This window comes from Sphaerodactylus townsendi, linkage group LG03 (assembly GCF_021028975.2).
Source record: "Sphaerodactylus townsendi isolate TG3544 linkage group LG03, MPM_Stown_v2.3, whole genome shotgun sequence".
Taxonomy (NCBI): domain Eukaryota; kingdom Metazoa; phylum Chordata; class Lepidosauria; order Squamata; family Sphaerodactylidae; genus Sphaerodactylus; species Sphaerodactylus townsendi.
In genome coordinates, this window is record NC_059427.1 from 15,560,797 (window position 1) to 15,580,658 (window position 19,862).

General features: G+C 47.3%; 1 protein-coding gene across 1 annotated transcript; it reads left to right on the forward strand.

Moving 5' to 3' along the window:
• The first annotated feature begins 1,392 nt into the window (after positions 1-1,392).
• LOC125427698 (inactive serine/threonine-protein kinase TEX14-like) lies at positions 1,393-19,267 on the forward strand. Its single transcript, XM_048487250.1, has 15 exons — positions 1,393-1,478; positions 3,444-3,580; positions 4,187-4,301; positions 4,461-4,626; positions 5,528-5,664; positions 5,941-6,001; positions 6,087-6,217; positions 8,117-8,233; positions 8,334-8,457; positions 8,534-8,706; positions 9,857-10,002; positions 13,014-13,204; positions 14,939-15,056; positions 15,916-16,046; positions 19,107-19,267. Exons 1-15 carry the CDS (start codon positions 1,393-1,395, stop codon positions 19,257-19,259), a joined length of 1,986 nt encoding a protein of 661 aa, XP_048343207.1. The 3' UTR covers positions 19,260-19,267.
• Positions 19,268-19,862: the final 595 nt, after the last annotated feature.

Consider the following 19,862-nt stretch of genomic DNA (forward strand, 5'->3'; position numbering starts at 1 on the left):
GCTATCCATCTGGAATTACAAGCAACAGCAACATATCGTTTCAAACAGAAGAGAGTAAAAGGTAAGAATGGACCCAGCTCCCCGTTGCAGAGAAAGACCGATATGTCAGCGACTGTAGCATGCCCCAAGGAATGCCAGATAAGTAATCATAATGGAAGAGGTAATAAAAAAGGAGACAGAAGAGATTTAAACGCGCTTAGAATATATATCCTCTAATCAATTAGTTTATGTCGGTCAGACAGAAGTCTGGCAGGTGCCAATCAAGACTCCTACTTGCGCCTACGCCAGCGCCGCCCACTAATCTGACAATTCGACTCCTTTTCGTCCGGCAGCCGTTGAAGAACCCCAACGTTCCGTCGCGCGAGCCTCTGTCAGCCAATCACATGCCCAGTAGAAGACAAAATAAAGGTGCCTTAAAATCACCGCGGGGGGAGGAGGAATCGGTTTGTTGTGAGCGCGTTTTGGTTGCGCTTGCGCAGTAGCGGTTACCGCTTGTCCCCTTAACGTTTCCTTGCTCGTCCCCCAATAAGATGGCAAGTCCTTGAATCTAGAGAAAACAGCGGGGGGCGGGCTTCAGTTTAAAATAGAAAACTAGCGGGGGACGTTTTGCTCAGGCGGTATTATTTCCCTCCCTTTTTCCTGTCGTCGTTGCAGCCGTCAGGGTTTTTAACTCGTGACTTGCAATCTCACGCTTTCGTTTGGATTGCCAGCGTTTTAATGCAAAGGGGATCCGCTGCTTACCACCCAGTTTGGAATTCCCTGCATTGCGGTTCAGGTAGCAAGTGGGGGGGTGGGGGGTTTCCATATCGAAGACCTTGTTGTTTTGGAAGCTGTCAAGCTCTGCGTAATTTAATCACTCAGTCAGATGCACTTGGATTCAGTGCAAGGTCGAGATTGGAAAGATTTGTGGAAGAGACTCCGTGGATACATGCAGAGTGCTTTTCTAACAGGCATCCACAGAACTTGAACAGCTGGCTCTCCTTAGGAACTGACTGAAGATATATTGAACTCCCAAGATTGCCAACGGAGTGGAAAGGCATGCCAGTTTACATAACCGTTTGGCATATTAATTTACAATCATCTTGTGTGTATTTTCAAGATTCTTTCATTCCAGCTCTCCAAATTCTTCTGGGATTTTACTATAATAAATTAGTTTTCAAGAGGCTGCTGGAGTCCTGCTTAATTTTGCCTTAGCAAACCGCCCAATCCAGAGGGCATGGCAGCCGGGGACAGCACCACCTCAATGCCGCTGCGCCAAAAATCCAGCTGTCTGAAATACCCCCATTGAAAAAAGGACTTACCCCACACTTTCTGCAGGCCAGAAGGGAGGGCGTTCCCTGCTACACCCCTGGGAAACACCCCCCCCCCCGGCCTGCCATCTGCTGCACCAGCATGCTCTCCGATACCAGTGTAGCTTTGGAGCAGCAGATCCTTGCGGGTTTTGGTTCTGTAGATTTGTGTGGCACCCACCCGCCAGTGTATTTGCTTTCTATGCCAGAATAGGTGCCCCCGACGCCGGCAGGGTAGGCAGCCATATCATTGCAAGCTCCCACAACCCATTTTGCCCCACCTCCCCAAATTGGGCTGTAATACAGCTACCCCTCTGGATGTACTAGCATAGAAGCACCTGTCAGGTAGGCTCTCTCACCTGCTGTTCTTTTGCGGCAGATTGAATTTGTGGTCATTTCAAATGACGTAGGCAGCCATTTTAGCCTCACAACAACCTTGTGTGGTAGGTTAGGCTGAGAATATATGACTTAATGTCAGAATGGGGATTCACTCCTGAGTCTCTCAGATCCTCGTCCAATATCCTAACCATTAACGTGTGCATGGATCAGCTGGACCCCCTCTCAGGGAACCGAGTTTACTACCATGCTGTTAATGTGGCTCTACAACCAAGCATTAGTTATAAGAGGGTACTCTGTTACATTTATATTTTTGAGATTGTTCTCGCCGGGCTACAGTGAAGTGATACTTTGAACCAATTGATTAAGTACCTTTTGATCCATTACAAAAGTCCTGTCCACACATGCAGAATAATGCACTTTCAATGCACTTTGCCCTTTACTGTGCAAAACAGCAAAATCCACTTACTCACAATTGTGAAAGTGGATTCAAAGTGCATTCTGCATGTGCAGAAGGGGCCTAAGACAGTCACAATCAGTGCTGAAGAATTTTGAACTGTTCTTTTTTTTTAATACAAGTATGACAAAATCATAGGTAACCAGAGCGTGAGGCAATGACTCTTCCCTGCTTCCTGCATGCAAGAGCAAGCCAGAAGAATACCTCTTCTGAGACGATGCTTGCACTTCTGATAGGCACAGGGCAAGGCCCTGTCCACAGAGCAAAAGCTCTGACCGGTTACAAAAATAACCATCCAAAAGCTTCTTCAGTGTTCAGAGATCTGTTGTTTTCATTCAATTCTGCGCAGAAGAGGGAACTCTCCTCTGTTAGCAACAGGGAGGAGGCTCAAGGGGCTGTTGCTTGCGTAATATAATGTATACCCTCTTACAAACATCCCTCCTTGTCTTCTGACCATTGGTTTGAGTCAAGAAGACGTACAGACCTGGTCATCTCATCCCACCTTTTACCACACCTTGCCCATTCCCATATTTGGTGAAACTTAAGTCAAAAACACCTTGCGTAAAAGGTTTCTATAACAACTACTGGTCTCTATTTTACCTTTATCTGTATTTGTGAGCTTCTGCTAATTCCTTATCTCCTTGGTGGGGCCCTGTTTTCCCAAACCACCTGAAAAACTCAGTGTCAGGCTGCCCCATGAGTTTCGTTTCTTCCAACTAAAGGAAGCTTCTGAAGTGCTTGGTGCCCAGTGAATTACTCTCATATAACTTGTATGATTAAATCATAAACTATATGTCTATATCGCTTCCAACATATGCTCTTGGATTCTGCATATATGAGCAGATCAGGTTGTTTAAAATTCCAGTTGACGAATGTCTTGTAAATATTGCAGCACCAAAGTCCTGAAAATTTTACAGTTGATCGCTGCCCATGAGAGGCTTCCCTGGCCCAGTACTATTTTGGTTCTGTCAAGAAAGACTGAATGTTTTACCAACTAAGATTTCTTTAATCAAGTGGTGTGTGTAGCACCGTGTTTCCCCAAAATTAAGCCCTACCCTGAAAATAAGCCCTAGCATGATTTTTCAGGATTTTTGGAGGATGATTGAAATATAAGCCCTACTCCAAAAATAAGCCCTAGTTACAGATTCCCGTTCAAAACTGATCTGGTCATGTGGAGGGTTCAAAATCATGGGGAAAAAATAAGCCCTAACAAATATTTTGGAGCAAAAATTAATATAAGACCCTGTCTCATTTTTGGAAAACAGGGTAGTTATGCTGAGCAGTGGTAAGAACTTATCTGGATTCCAGTGTGATGTTTTCTCTTCACTTCTCCCTCCCTTCTCACTCTTGCCTCTCTCTAGAGTGATGTCGAAGGTCCCGTTTCTCCCACCAAGCTGTCCTGTAAGACTAGGCTACTTTCCCGAAACTCTGGAGGGGCAGTTACTGAGGCACACCGTGGAGGGAAATGTCAGAGAAGCCAAGATTCTGCTGAAGAGAGGTGAAGTCGAACTGTTTCAGCTCAGTATTGAGACTTTTACCACATGGATTACATTGCAGTGCCAGTGATATTATGATGGATTGTGAGGACTGCCTATGGTTGATTGTTAAGGGAAAGCAGATACAACATTGAGCTTTGCTTTAGCAGCAGCAGTGGCGTAGGAGGTTAAGAGCTCATGTATCTTATCGGGAGGAACCGGGTTTGATTCCCAGCTCTGCCGCCTGAGCTGTGGAGGCTTATCTGGGGAATTCAGATTAGCCTGTACACTCCCACACACACCAGCTGGGTGACCTTGGGCTAGTCACAGCTCTTCTGAGCTCTCTCAGCCCCACCCACCTCACAGGGTGTTTGTTGTGAGGGGGGAAGGGCATGGAGATTGTGAGCCCCTTTGAGTCTCCTACATCAGAGAAAGGGGGGATATAAATCCAAACTCTTCTTCTTCTTCTTCTTTAGTATGTTTATTCTCCTCTGAGGCGGGGCAAAAGGTTTGTTTTGGTTGACCCTGAAGCTGCGTGTTCTAGCACATGCAGTCCTTACGTTGCATGCCTTTCGCAAAACCATGTGCTGTTGCTAATGGGCGGTGTGTGTTCTTCCTTCCTTCTACAGGTATAGATGTAGACTGCCACAGTGCAGCAGGACAGACTGGTCTGTATCTTGCTGCCTTGTTGGGACATGCCGCTGTGGTTGAGATCTTCTTGCACTTCAGTGCTAATCCCAATCAGTAAGTGACCAGAACTCCTAGAGCTTGTCTCACACCAGTCCCTGTTAATTTTTTGAGGGCACTGGCACTGAATAAGTCTTCTGAATTTCCAAAATTAGGACTCTCTCAGATGGCCTCTGTCATTTGCATTGTGGCATCTCTCTCCCTTTTTCCTTACAGCCGTTGTTATGATGGTAGCACCCCAGTCCATGCAGCTGCCTTCTCTGGCCACCAAAGACTTCTTGAAAGCATTCTACAAGCTGGAGGTGATTTAAGATTCCATGATGAAAGGGGCCAGACCCCCAAAGACTGGGCTGAACAAGTTGGAATTGAGCAGAACACTGAGGTAACAACTTCATTGTGTTTTGTGGATAATGCAGCTATGCCTAGTTAGGCTGCTTGTACATAGAGGCTTTGCTCTGCCTTGGCTTCCTTACTGTAGTGCTGTTCTCACCTTACCCCAGAAGAGTTTTTAAAGACCTATTTTTGCTTAATTGGTAATAGTTAGATTACTATACCAGTGTATACCAGTGTATAGCTGTACTATACCAGTGTATAGCTGTACTATACCAGTGTATACCTGTACTATACCAGTGTATAGTAATATATTGCTACAATCTGCTAGCTTCCAGCTCTTTAAAAGAGGAAGTTTTGCCCCTTTCCTTGCAGAATTATAAATGGAAATGTTCAGGCTGCACTTTTCCTCTTATAACTAGGCAACGAAAAGCTAGACTGATAACCCCACCCACAATACAATGGACTCAACCACACCTTTGCATAGCAAGTTCCACCCAAACACTTACTGACTGGTTCCCCACCCTGGGACATGGACAATATACCCCACTAAACTTTCCCTTCTCCCTAGACAAAGTGTGAAGCAGACTTTTCTCTGTGATACACCTCTGAAGATGCCAGCCACAGATGCTGGTGAAATGTTAGGAACAAGATCTGCCAGACCACGGCCACACAGCCTGGAAAACCCACCACAATCAGAAAAGCTAGAGACTTACTTTTTTTAATGAAATGTGGGACCTGGTAGATCATGGTAACAGACTTTTGTAATATTATATCAGGTGAGCAGTTCATTATTTTCTTAAAGCTCTCTAGTGGAATGGGAATTTGATAGGGGGCTAAGACTGGGAAAGCTAAGACAAGAAAAAAACTGCCACGTGGATGCTTTGCTTTCAATGAGAGCTACACAGTCACCTTGTGGAAGCTGCCTTGTTGTCTGTTTCTGTTGTTTATAGGTCATAGACTTCATACACCAGTGCTATAGCCATATGGTTATGCTGGTCCATCATCAGTTGCTGTTCTCCAAAGGGTCAGGAGCATCTCCACGGAGCCTGTATTCTTCTTTCAGATCACACTTGTCTACCTCCTTCTGGTAATTTTTTATTTCAGCTAGGACTGGGGGAATACACTATATTACCCATACCTGATTCCGTCCCGTTAAAATAGAAGACGTCATTGTGGAAAGCCTATTTGATTGACATTATACCTTTCCTTCATGTGATTTTCATCTGTATCTGCGGATGCTTCTGTAGAGTGGAGCATTGACTTGATTCATATTGTGACAAGGCTATATAGAACAAAATTTACAGTGTCCATTCTTTCTTTCAAGCTGCAGCAGAGAATTTGTTTCATGTTTATTTTGCTGCAGGTCTCTGGACAGCCCCAGGCTGTTGGGAAGCACAAAGGAGCCGGCTATTGGATATGGACAAGTAACGGAGCTTTTCTAAAGGATGGTTCAGGGTGACCAGGGTACACTGTGTTCCCTGCGCTCATAACTCAACCCTTTCTTTCCAGCCCTGCCTAAGTAAGCACCAACAGGCTGTGACTGCTGCCTTCACGTTTATTGCAGACAGCAACGAACTCATGCGAGGCAGTGGAGAACCAGACTGGAGCTATCCAAATGGACCATACACCTTCATGAAGAAGTAAGAGTGTACAAGTGATCAGAGTTGCGTGTGTGGCCCTTCCCTTCCCACAGCTTGTCATGCTTAGAAATAACCACAGGCTCTTATCTTAGCAGATGCAAGGCCTACAGTGGTGGTCACATGTCATTCTGCATCCTGCAAGTGTGTGTTCTGAAACGTTGACATAATCCACCCTCATCTGTCCTCTTTCATTCCACCTGTCTGGTCCCATTATTATTATTATTGTTATTGTTATTAATTAGGTTTATATACTGCCCTCCCCCAGAGGGCTCAGGGCGGCAAACAACATATAAAATAGAGCACATATATCAGATTAAAATCCATTAAATATCAATTAATACAGGCTCTAATAAATATATAAACCCTACCCCATTAAAATGCAGCGTTATTAAGATCAACATAAAAATGGCACCTACTATCAATTCCCTTAAAACCCCAAAGGGAAGGGGCGGTAGGATCCTCTTGATGTTATAAGGAGGAGTGGGGGCCCATCAGCGGCTAGTCTCCCCAAAGACCCGGCGGAAAAGCTGAGTCTTACAGGCCCTGCGGAACTCGTTAAGATCCCGCAGGGCCCGGACAGCTGGCGGAAGAGCGTTCCACCAGGTGGGGGCCAGAGCTGTATAGGCTCTGGCCCGGGTGGAGGCCAGCCGCATCATTGAGGGGCCAGGGATCACCAGTGAGTTGGCCTCTGCCAAGCGCAGAGACCGATTCAGGACATATGGGGTCTTTTCCATCAAGCATGTTTCCGTGGCAATCTTAGGGAGTCTGGTGCCCTGGGCCAAACTCCTGGAGCCAAAAAAAGGGGATGAGCCTCACCCTGTGCAAGGTGGGTGGGAGCTGTCAACAAAAAGCCCCAGACAGGAACAGGCACAAGCAGCAACAGGAGCCTGCTCTTTTTTCTTCTTTCCCTCTCTTAGGGTGTGTGTGCAGAGAATTCCCCACACCCACTCAAAAAATGCGGGACCTTGGCAGCTGCTACTGTTGCCCATTGGCTAAGACGATTTCCTGATGCATCTCCTGTATTCATTCACCCAACCCCATCTCTGACCAAGACTATTAAACTATTTGCAAGCTACTTTAAGTATCTCAATAAAAGGGCAGAGAAAAGCATAAACATTGTTATGCCTCGCATGAGTTTTCCCAGTGGCAGTGGGGAAACTTTTAATGTATGATTTATTAGTCACCACTAGGAGATCATTAAGGCGCCTACGTGTATTGTACCATGTGGACTGGCTTCTGATGTCCTGCAGGCCACTGTCTACCTACTTATCTTCTCTTAAGCTGCCTATTTACATATTTTGTGCCTGCACAGAGTCTATTCCCACATATGCTCCTTGAGCTCTGTGTGCCCATCCACCCCTTCAAACGCCTTTTCCTTTCATTTATTCTTCCAGTCAGGGTTCCTCCCAGCTGATTGTCCTGGTAATCCCAAATGTGGTAGCCTTCTCATCAGTCCAACATAAGCATAAAATCCACCGACGCTGGGCTGATGTTTAGCTAAATACAGGCCCTGTTGGAAAAGGAGCGGTAGTTGTGATGAGCAACACCAAGGAATTAGAGCAGCAGTAATCAGAACAAACGAGTTAAGTCTGCGTGTGCATGGAAACATGCAATTAATTTCGCATGCCATGTAGTCCTTCAATCATTGGCTTTGGTCCTCTAGCATTCAAAAACTTTCAATATGATTTGCAGGAAAGAATGCACAAACATAATGCCTCGGGAAACGTAGCAACTCTGCAGTAACATCAAGAGGCATTGGAGAAGATGGGTAGAGCATGCAAGGCTAGTGAACTGGGGATTAAGCAAACTAATGAAGGACACAGTTATGGTTAGAATTCCTCACTGCAGATCATGATGAATCCAGCTCCCCGTTCTGACACTGCTCATGCCTGTTTCCAGCTTGCTATGGAACGGGCAGTTTGTCACTGTGCGAAGCTTAAAGCCAGAGCTGCACTCCAGCTGCAATAAACTTCGTGGTGCGATGGACTTGCTGCTAGCAGAACAAGAATACTGCAGGTAACGTCAGCTGGCGAGTCTTAAGAATCAGGCCATGGAGATTTGTGTTACACCGGAGCCGAGAGCAGATATTTAGCATCTCTTCCCTGTTTTCCTGTAGCCAGCTCCACCACCCCCACCTTTTGCTTCTCTTGGCTGTGAGCCCCTCCCTGGATTTGCAAGGTCTCCAGCTTGTCTATGAGAGAGTAGAGATGTGCTCCCTCTACTATGCCTTGCACTGTGAGGTAAGCAAGGCAGGCTGGGAACAGTGGGCAGCCTTCCTTCACTTTCCAAGCTCACCCTTTCTTCCTCCCTCTGCAGAATGCTGGCTCTCCAGCACCCTCCACAACACTGTGCCTCCTGCTGCAGATCTGTGAAGCTCTCCTGTTTCTGCATTTTCGTGGTTATATCCACCGGGCTGTAACTTCCCATGCAGTGCAGCTGGTGAGACCTGGGCTGGCCAAGCTCAGCAACCTAGAATACATGCAGCAGAGGTTGGTATAGTGTTTAAGCAGCAGTGGCGTAGGAGGTTAAGAGCTCGTGTATCTAATCTGGAGGAACCGGGTTTGATTCCCAGCTCCCGCCTGAGCTGTAGAGGCTTATCTGGGGAATTCAGATTAGCCTGTACACTCCCACACACGCCAGCTGGGTGACCTTGGGCTAGTCACAGCTTCTCGGAGCTCTCTCAGCCCCACCCACCTCACAGGGTGTTTGTTGTGAGGGGGGAAGGGCAAGGAGATTGTAAGCCCCTTTGAGGCTCCTGCAGGAGAGAAAGGGGAGATATAAATCCAAACTGTTCTTCTTCTTCTTAAGAGTAGCACACTTCATTCTGGAGAATCTAGTTAGATTCCCCACTCCTCCACATGAGTGGCAGACTTTAATCTGGAGAGCTGAGTTTGATTGCGCACGCATCCACATGCAGCCTGCCGGGTGGACTTTGGGCTAGACCAGTGATGGCGAACCTTTTTGAGACCGAGTGCCCAAATTGCCACCCAAACCCCACTTATTTATTGCAAAGTGCCAACCCGGCAATTTAACCTGAATGCTGAGGTTTTAGTTTAGAAAAAACTGGTTGGCTCCCTCTCCCTCCGCCCCTCCTGCTCGAGAAGGGGTCAGCCAGCTGTAGCCTCCAGTAAGTCCCGCACACACCGCTCTGTGCCTCTCTAGCATCTCTGCCTCCTCTACCCCCCACCCCCGGGCAGCAGCCACCCGGAGCACAGGCACCAGGCCCACCAGCCAAGTCCTCCCTACCCACTGCGATGCGTGCACATCGTGCTCAGTGGCCCAGGCCAGCCAAGATGTGTGTGTGTGGGGGGGGTGATTTTCCACCCCCCACATGACGAACTCTGTGTGTGAGTGCCCACAGAGAGGGCTCCGAGTGCCACCTCTGGCACCCGTGCCATAGGTTCGCCATCACTGGGCTAGACACAGTTCTCTCAGAACTCTTTCAGCCCCACCTACCCCACGTGGTTCTTGCTGTGGGGAGGAGAAGGAAAGGTGACTGTAAGCCACTTTGCGTTTCCTTAAAGGTAGAGAAAAGCAGGGTATGAATCCCAACTCTTCTTCTGTTTGAAGGGATTGTAATGAGTCTTGAGTGGGTAGGGTTCCTCATCAAGTTTGACTTGGGGGGGGGGTCTGTTTCAGGATGCAGAAAGTCAGCGCAAACTGGCCAATCCCACCTCCCCCACCTCTCTACAACTGGCTGCCCTTGGAAGTCATTAGGCAGCGTCTGGCCTCGGTGACCTCTGACCTCTACAGCTTCTGCACTGTTATCCAGGAGATCTTCACAGGTTGGAATCTGGCTGGTGTTTATTTATTTTATTTATTTATTTAATTTAATATACCGCCCCATCCCCGAAGGGCTCTGGGCGGTGTACAACATAAAACCACAAATAAAAACATCATACAAAACTTCCAGAAATATAATAAAACAACGATTATGTCCTAAGATGGCCTCCCACCTAAAACCTAATCCTCCTAGGAGAGGGAGGGAGAGGTAGCAGGTCCTAGTAGTATTAAGGACCCATATATCCCAGTAACGGGTCCCGATGATATAGGGGAGGGGGCACACTCAGCGGCTGGTTTCTCCAAAAGCCCGGTGGAACAACTCAGTCTTACAGGCCCTGCGGAAATCACCCAGATCCTGCAGGGCCTGGACAGCTGGAGGGAGAGTGTTCCACCAGGCAGGGGCCAGAGCCGTAAAGGCCCTGGCCTGAGTGGAGGTCAGCCGCATCATTGAGGGGCCAGGGGTCTCCAGTAAGTTGGCCTCTGCCGAGCGCAGAGGTTGAGCTGGGACATATGGGGTAATGCGGTCCCGAAGGTACGAGGGTTCCAAGCCGCGTAAGGCCTTAAAGGTCAAAACCCACACCTTGAAGATGATTCGGAATTCAACCGGGGGCCAGTGCAGGCGGCGCAACATAGGTTGTATATGATCTCGGAAGGCGCCCCCTGTGATCAGGCGGGCCGCCGCATGCTGGACCAGTTTCAGTTTCCGGATCAAACGCAAGGGAAGGCCCGCGTAGAGCGAGTTACAATGAGATAGGGAGGGCAGACCTGGCACCATGAGTTCCTCATGCAGTCTTCTGCAGAATGGGTTAGTATGGGTCCTGAACCCATACAGGACAGCAATAATATATGCCTTCAACATCCAATTCTGGAGTCTACATCATTTAAGAGATGTAAGAAACAGGTGCAAAAATAAGCTACAAGGACTGCTTGAAGGCTGGAAAAATAAATGTGGGGAGAGAAGTTTTGGGTTTAAGTGGAGGTTTGATTGATAACATGCAGCCAGAGTTGGACATAGCATATTGATCCTGCTTGAAATAAGATATGTTGTTCACAGCAGTGGGGTTAATTGGCTCTTAAGGGCTGCTAATAAACATGGCAAGCGTGCATTCGCTAAAAAAACAGTGGGTTGGATCCAGTGCAAAATTTCTGCTTGTTGTACAAGTGGAAACCAAGAAACCGCTGTTTTTTCACCAAATCAAAATAATTGTGTGCCTATTTGCCTTTCGGCTTATGCAACCTGTCTTTGGGTTTCAGGAGCAGCAGTGGCGTAGGAGGTTAAGAGCTCGTGTATCTAATCTGGAGGAACCGGGTTTGATTCTCCGCTCTGCCGCCTGAGCTGTGGAGGCTTATCTGGGGAATTCAGATTAGCCTGTGCACTCCCACACACGCCAGCTGGGTGACCTTGGGCTAGTCACAGCTTCTCGGAGCTCTCTCAGCCCCACCTACCTCACAGGGTGTTTGTTGTGAGGGGGGAAGGGCAAGGAGATTGTAAGCCCCTTTGAGTCTCCTACAGGAGAGAAAGGGGGATATAAATCCAAACTCTTCTTCTTCTTCAGGAAATCAACCTGGCAGCTCCTTCATTTTCAAAATGGCTCCCCAATATGGGAGAGGGCAGGAGGAGATTGTTCCCATTCTTAAGACCATTAAATCAAGCCTAGTAGTTTCTGTGCTAACGAGTAGCTCTTCTATGAGTCCTACTGTGCAAGATAAGGGACATAATGTTAGCTTGGGTTATCAAAGGACTGACCTCCAAATGCATTCCAGGTGGAAATGACTAAAGGTCTTGCATCTCTCTATCATTGGGTATATGAGCAAACACAGACATGTGCAGGAGAGATTGCACAAGATCTTGCATGTGAATGGGTCTACGAGCGTGAGCCCTGAACTGAATATCCCAGACTTGCTCGATCTCATCAAATCTCAGAAACTAAGCAGGGGGGGTATTTGGATGGGAGACCTCTGTTGTGACGCAGAGTTAAGAACATAAGAACAAGCCAGCTAGATCAGACCAGAGTCCATCTAGTCCAGCTCTCTGCTACTCGCAGTGGCCCACCAGGTGCCTTTGGGAGCTCACATGCAGGATGTGAAAGCAATGGCCTGCTGCTGCTGCTGCTCCCGAGCACCTGGACTGTTAAGGCATTTGCAATCTCAGATCAAAGAGGATCAAGATTGTGACACAGAGGCAGGCAATGGCAAACCACCCCTGAAAGTCTCTTGCCTTGAAAATGCTATGGGGTTGCTATCAATCAGCACTTTTCACCATCACCATGTGAACACAAACACGAGAAGTTGTCTAATTCTTACTCAGACCATTGGTTTACTCAAACATGCTGTAATTCTCTAGGGCAGTGGTGGCAAACCTTTGGCACTCCAGATGTTATGGACTACAATTCCCATCAGCCCTTGCCAGCAAGGTCAATTGGCCATGCTGGTAGGGGCTTATGGGAATTGTAGTCCATAACATCTGGAGTGCCAAAGGTTTGCCACCACTGCCCTAGGGTCTCATGAAGAGGTCTTTCCCATTGTCTCCTCCTTCATCCTTTAAACTGGAAATGCAGGCAATTTGAACTGGGTTCTTCAGCATGCTAAGCAGATTCACTGCCACTGAGCTATGGCCCCTCCTGACCAGACCAGGACAGAAATGGGAGCGTACTTTGTCCTTACCCTCTTGTCACTTAGGGGGAGAAGGGAAGGCCCAGCATTCTTTCACCCTTCAGGCCACCACTGGGAAGAAAGAGGCTTTCTACTTGTTACACTGGCTAATGGCTTCTCCCCACCCACTCTTGGAGTTGAACTCCTGATAAATCTGCAGGTGGGAGACATACATGGAAAGCTGGAGTGTACATCTCTTGTTCATTTGAATAGGATCCCCGTTCTAATATTAGTCAATTGAGTCGTTTTAATGCAACAATAACTAGAGGTTTATAAAAGAGAGAAAAAGTTAGGATAAATTAGAGATTTGTCATTTGCTGGCATAACCCACCTGCATATCAGTGTAGCAAGTGTTTTCCAGGTGAAGTCCCCTGGCATGGATTGGATGGCCTTGCTGTGAAAGAGAAGATGGAGTCAGGGCAAGCTCTGCTGGCTGATAGCCAAATTCCACAACCTTTCTACGAGATGATCAAGAGTGGCCTGGGTTTGAAGGAACAGGACCGGATGGGCACTTTTGTTGACATCCGCTATGTTTTGCGGGCAGCTCAACAGGTGAGAAGTTCAGTGGGACTAAATTATCATGCTTGTTTTTGGATATCAACTTTAAGTCAAGCCTTGACCAATTCCCTCTGGCTGCAGGAGTTGGCCTAAACGTTTAGGAGCTAGACTAATTTTTCATCCTTCAGATTTTGTATTAATGATCAAATTTTCTAATTATTCCTGCTACTGAGCTGTTCACGCTTTCTCACAACTTTATTAAAACTATGACAGAAAAGTTGTGCAGCATGAATGAATATAGGTGTAACCCTAGTTGTAACCACCAAAACAAAAAGCTAACCTTTAAATGCTAACTTAATCTCTCCCCTGGCTCCATTAGGAAGTCATTCAGAAGTTATCCAGGAGTTCCATTTAATTGAATATTGAAGGGACTATAGAAGAAGAGGAGTTTGGATTTATATCCCCCCTTTCTCTCCTGCAGGAGACTCAAAGGGGCTTACAATCTCCTTGCCCTTCCCCCCTCACAACAAACACCCTGTGAGGTGGGTGGGGCTGAGAGAGCTCAGAAGAACTGTGACTAGCCCAAGGTCACCCAGCTGGCGTGTGTGGGAGTATACAGGCTAATCTGAATTCCCCAGATAAGCCTCCACAACTCAAGTGGCAGAGCTGGGAATCAAACCCGGTTCCTCCAGATTAGATACACGAGCTCTTAACCTCCTACGCCACTGGTTAAGAAATGCATTTTTCCACCACCACAGAATGATATTAAGTGGGGATACTCACTCTGCAGCATACAAAGAACCACATTCACAGTCATCATCAAACGAGAGTATTTGGCACAAGGCCTGCACTTCAGGGAGGCTCACAGCTTAGCCATTTCTCTGACAGTGGCTGTTTCAAGGTGGGAACCTCCCTGCCAAGCAGAAACACTATCAGGCAAGGGCCTTCCCAGTTTCCTGGAATATGAGGCAGATACCACATTGGGAATGGTCCTCTGAAGAGCCACAGGTGGCTCCCAAGCCAGTGAGTGAGCATCGCTAGTGTAAAGCTAAGTGTACATACCCTGTATTGTCGAAGGCTTTCACGGCCGGAATCACTGGGGTGCTGTGTGGTTTCCGGGGTGTATGGCCGTGTTCTAGCAGCATTCTCTCCTGACGTTTCGCCTGCATGTGTGGCTGGCATTTTCAGAGGATCTGATGGTAGGAATGGAAAGCAAGTGGAGTTTGACCTCACAGTATATATACTCCACTTGCTTTCCATTCCTACCATCAGATCCTCTGAAGATGCCAGCCACAGATGCAGGCGAAACGTCAGGAGAGAATGCTGCTAGAACACGGCCATACAGCCTGGAAACCACACAGCACCCCTGTACGTACCCTGTTTCCTCAAAAATAAGACCTACCCCAAAATTTTGGAGGAAGCTTGAAATATAAGCACTACTCCAAAAATAAATCCTGGTGAAGCTGATCTGGTCAGGTGGGGGGCGCAAAATCATGGGGAAAAAATAAGACCTCCCCTGAAAATAAGCCCTAACGCATCTTTTGGAGCAAAAATTAATACAAGACCCTGCCTTATTTTTGGGGAAACAGGGTACAAATAAACAATGACAAGAACTTTAAGACTTGTTCTTTTTTGAAGTGAAAGGTATATTGTCACGAATTCTCCACAGAGCTTTCTCATCAGAGGATGTGCCTTGAGCTTCTCCCAGGGCAGCCGACAAGTTGTGGTTACAGCTCTTTTTTCCATTTAATTGCAAGGATCTGAAGCATAATTTGATTGTCTTCCCAGGATGCTGCAGGGAAGTCTCCCATGTTTTCATCAGCAGGAGCATCTCCCAAAAAGTTTTGTATATGGGCAGATCAGACTCAGCCGGGTGGTGACTCATCCTTCCCAGCCATGCCTGAAGGTCAGTTTGATGCCACACGGTATAGATGGGAGCTGCCCTCAGGGTAGGTTTGGAGCTCAGGGAAAGAAAGGGCCAAACCTGAGGTTTTGGTTGCTGGGACTTGTTCAGATTTCCACAGCTCTGCCAGTTAACTCTCCCCCAGCCTAGCATCACAAGACAAAGAAATTAGTGATTCCAGGCTATGGTTGTTGGGCACCTAATACAGCAATTTTGCTGACGCTAAGAAGGTTTGTGTCTGATCAGACTAAGTCGGGTGGTGACTCATCCTTCCCAGCCATGCCTGAAGGTCAGTTTGATGCCACACGGTATAGATGGGAGCTGCCCTCAGGGTAGGTTTGGAGCTCAGGGAAAGAAAGGGCCAAACCTGAGGTTTTGGTTGTTGGGACTCGTTCAGATTTCCCCAGCTCTGCCAGTTAACTCTCCCCCAGCCTAGCATCACAGGACAAAGAAATTAGTGATTCCAGGCTATGGTTGTTGGGCACCTAATACAGCAATTTTGCTGATGCTAAGAAGGTTTGTGTCTGATCAGTGCTTAAGTGGGAGACCTCTTGGGAACATTGAGTTCCATGATGAAGGCAGGAGATAAGTATAACAAATGCAAACAAGTGAGCATTTCAGATTTTAAAAAATTGTGTAAGTATTTTATGTACTAAGAAGCCTTGTGATTAATCATGATATGAAAAAAGAAGAATGCGTAAAACATGCTTTAGGTGGACATCTGGCTGGAAGAAGAACGGTGGGTGTGGAGGAGCCGTATAAGGAGGGATTGAGACTGTGCTGCAGGCCCTGCAGGAGAAGGAAGTGTGGAGTGGATCAGTGCTTTACACTCTCCTGTCTTGTCTGGTTTCCTGCTCCCTAGAGCCAGCCTATTTTAAGGTGGAGTCCGCCGGCAGAAGTGCAGGACCAAGCATACATCCCCAGAGCAAGACATCCGTGCAGGTTCAAGTAATAGAAGACCCAGGCTCAACAGTGCTGCTTTCTAGAGTGCAGGTACTTGAAGCTAAAGGGATTTCTCTCTTTTTTCCTTTGATTTAGGAGTGTATCCTGGTAGGCTTGGTCACTACCTTAAATATTCAGTAAATGGATTTGGGCATAAAAATATCTATATGCCCGAATAAGCCTACATACCAGATTCGGTATGCCCAAATACATTCGGATATCTGAATATATTTGGATCCATCTGTTTTTGTTTGTATCTTTGGTGTTTTTCACATTTTGGCCTGCAGAGGGTGCATTTTTAAAGCTAACGGCACCAAAATTTCAGGGTCTCATCCAGAGATGCTCCTGATGATGTCACCAGAGTTTGGTAAAGTTTGGTGCAGGGGGGCCAAAGTTATGGAGTCCCAACATGGGTGCCCCATCCCCATTGTTTCCAATGGGCGCTAACAGGAGATGGGGGACCCTTTCAGGCTCCATAACTTTGGCCCCCCTGAACCAAATTTCACCAAACTCAGGTGGTATCACCGGGACCAAAGAATACCCTCCCAAAAAAATCTGAATGCCTTGTATTCAGATTGGCTCATATTTGGGCAGGACATATTCGGTCCGATTTTGGCCCAAATATGACTGGATATGCCCATATTCGGGATTTGGTGCACCCAAATCTTCAAGCCTAGGTAGGAGTCCTTCCACAAATTCTCCAAAGGAGCATCAAGTGTAGGCCTTTCTCTGTTCCACAATTGTCTGCTCTGTCGCAGCAGCACCCAAAATTCTATAGTCTTCATTTTTTGCAGCAGAGACTCACTGGGGACAGCATCCTTCTTTCCTCTGAATTAAGAGGAGAGAATACTGAAGGATGATCTAATTAGCAGTCACTTGATCATAGCTCAGTCTTCAGTTTTTGCCCCCTAATAATATCCTGCCTTGTCAGCATGGAACAGGAATGATTGGAAAATGCTAGCCATGAAGAGAGGCATAGCTCCTAGCCAGTTCTTCTGAGGAGACTTGGGCAATCTGGTCACAAAGTGTTGATCTCCTTTTAACATTGCTCTCCGCTTGTAGGATGGAGATATCCCACCAGGCCTATGGATGAGGCAGCAACTGCTGTCCAATCTAGAGAGTCTCCCAATCCACTCGCCCCCTCTGCTCCCTCTCCTGTCGTGATTCAATATTGGGGGGAAGGGGAGAGATTTTAGATCATAGGTAAAATTGAATGTTAATTGGCAAATGAAACCGAATGGAAACTAACGCCATGGGATTTTATAGGAATTTTAGATGTTTTTATTGATTTGATTGTTGTTTTATCTTGTATGTGCTGTATACAATGTCCCTTGAATATCAGTAGCTACCCTGAGCCAGACTTTGGGCCAGGAAAGGAAAAGATACTAAGATGAATGACCAGAGGTGGGATCCAGCAGGTTCTCACAGGTTCCCGAGAGTAGGTTACTAATTATTTGTGTGTGTCGAGAGGGCGATTTTGCCACGTGATTTTTGCCTTAGTTACACCCCTCCTTCGCTCCTCAGCAGTAGCACGCAGAACTTGAAGCAGTCTAGCAGGAGATGAACCGGCATGTGTGGCAGCCTGCGCCTGTGTGCATTCGTCTTCGGCTTCATGGACTGGCTTATGGGCTGCATCCTTGCCACAGCCCTGCCCAGCACTTCTGTAGAATTCCTGGGCTGGTTCTCGCCAGGCTCCGGCCTAGATCCCATTGGCGCTACGCCACTGTTTGAATCCCACCACCATGGGAACCTGTTACTAAAATTTTTGGATCCCACCACTGTGAATGACGAAAGAACAGAAAGAACCCAGCAGTCCCAAGGCACCAAAGTACTGTTAAAAAGAGCCGCCAAATGGAAGCAACTTCGAATTGAACCCAGAAGAGAGTGCAAAACGACAGCTGGACAGAATCTTCTTGCAAGCAGGGGGTTGTTGGACACTCCTCAGAACCAGTCTCTCTCTTCCTCCATCACTGATTTGGAACTTCTGGACTCAGAACTTTGTAAAGGGGTTATGAAAGTGATAGAGATAAATTTTTCTCTCTTCTCACAATGCTAGAACCAGGGGGCATCCATTGAAAATGCTGGGGGAAGAATTAGGACTAATAAAAGGAAACACTTCTTCACGCAACATGTGATTGGTATTTGGCCACTAACCTGGATAGCTTTAAAAGGGGCTTGGACAGATTTATGGAGGAGAAGTCGATCTCTGGCTACCAATCTTGATCCTTCTTGATCTGAGGTTGCAAATGCCTTAGCAGACCAGGTACTCGGGAACAGCAGCAGCAGAAGGCCATTGCTTTCACCTCCTGCATGTGAGCTCCCAAAGGTACCTGGTGGGTCACTGCGAGTAGCAGAGAGCTGGACTAGATGGACTCTGGTCTGATCCAGCTGGCTTGTTCTTATGTTCTTATGTCTAAGATTTGGTTGTAAGTTGGTGAATGCGTGGGAACTGACAAACTTTTGTTGATGTATTTAAAATATTGACATCCTGCCCTTCCAACAAGCACAGAGTGGCTCTTCATCACTTTCTTCTAGTTCCCAATAGACCCAGGATTAGAATTAAGCAGTGGGATGATTCATGCTGATGTTTGGCATCCCACAATAGAATGTGCTCCTCCGCTGATGGAGAAAAGAATGATAGACTGTGTGGACATTTGTTTCCTTCAGTGGGTGGAACGTATCCTGGGATTCCAACTCTCTTGATGTCATTGGATGAGGTAGGTTGGGAGTGCATCTCTTGATTTCCAGTGTCTCCAGTTAGGTAGGTTGGGAGAACATTTCCGACTTCCAATTAGGTATAGTCTGTGTCTGTATTTTTCAAAGTATTTATTCATGGGTATTGTGTGACTGGTTTAACGTTTTGTTTTTCCGTTCTGTGTTTTCTCAGCTGTGTCCCATCCTGTCGCTTGAGGGGTGGGGTATGTTCCTCCTAAGAGGTTTATAAACCTAATAAATAATAATAATAATAATAATAATAATAAGAGAAAGGACTACTCTTGAAGTTCGTTTGCACAGCCCTTTCTATGGAGCAAGTGGGAGTAGCAAGCCACGCACTCCAGCCACGGAAGAAAATAAGCTTTCATTAGTAAGCCCAACAGTCCTGTCTTACAGGAGGAAGATGGCCAACAGCCCAGCGGCCCCTGCACATCCTCTCTAGGGCAGAATAAGAGATCCGCTTGCAACATTACATCGGACCCAGAGAGCAGCGGTGACGAGTCTGTTGAGTTTGACAGGAGACGTCTAGGAACTGCAGATGTGGTATAGTCCCATCATAACTCATACGAGCCCCTAAGTCAGTGTTTCCCAACCTTTTCGAGGTCAGGGTACCCTTCACCTCACTCTTCATATCTCACGGTACCCCTGCCGCCACCCTCCACCTTCCCCTCCCATTGCCCCTGCTTGCCACACCCCCACCTTCCCCTCCCAGGGTGAAGGGAAGCACTGGGGGGGGGGGGTGTGGCTGCTGACCTTGTGGCAGGTGGGGGTGGGCCAGCTCCATGTCCTTGCTGACGGCGGTAGGAGACACCACAAAAATGAGGGGGAGGGGCGGTAGTGTTGCCGCAGTACCCCTGGGACATGCTCACGGCACCCCAGGGTACCACGGTACCCTGGTTGAGAATGGCTGCCCTAAGTTATGATCTGTATCACCCTGAATTCAAAGCGTAGGAATTACACAGCCCAAGCTAGGGTGGCCTCCCATTCTTTCAACCAGTTGTTCTGCAAGGCAAGCCCACCCGCCCGCCCCCTCCACAACCTCAAATAACAATCCTGATGCTGCCCCATTATTACGATGCCGCTTGGTAGGCAACTGAGCCTCTTGTTCTGACCTGTGCACTTGAGTTTTGCAATCTTGAGCCACCCCCATTA

Bases quoted from the DNA above. Each gene is read 5' to 3' on its own strand.
- LOC125427698 (XM_048487250.1), top strand. From the start codon at position 1,393: ATGCTCTCCGATACCAGTGTAGCTTTGGAGCAGCAGATCCTTGCGGGT. The intron at 6,218-8,116 runs GTAAGAGTGTAC...GCCTGTTTCCAG, and splicing joins CCATACACCTTCATGAAGAA to CTTGCTATGGAACGGGCAGT. The intron at 10,003-13,013 runs GTTGGAATCTGG...AGTGTTTTCCAG, and splicing joins TATCCAGGAGATCTTCACAG to GTGAAGTCCCCTGGCATGGA.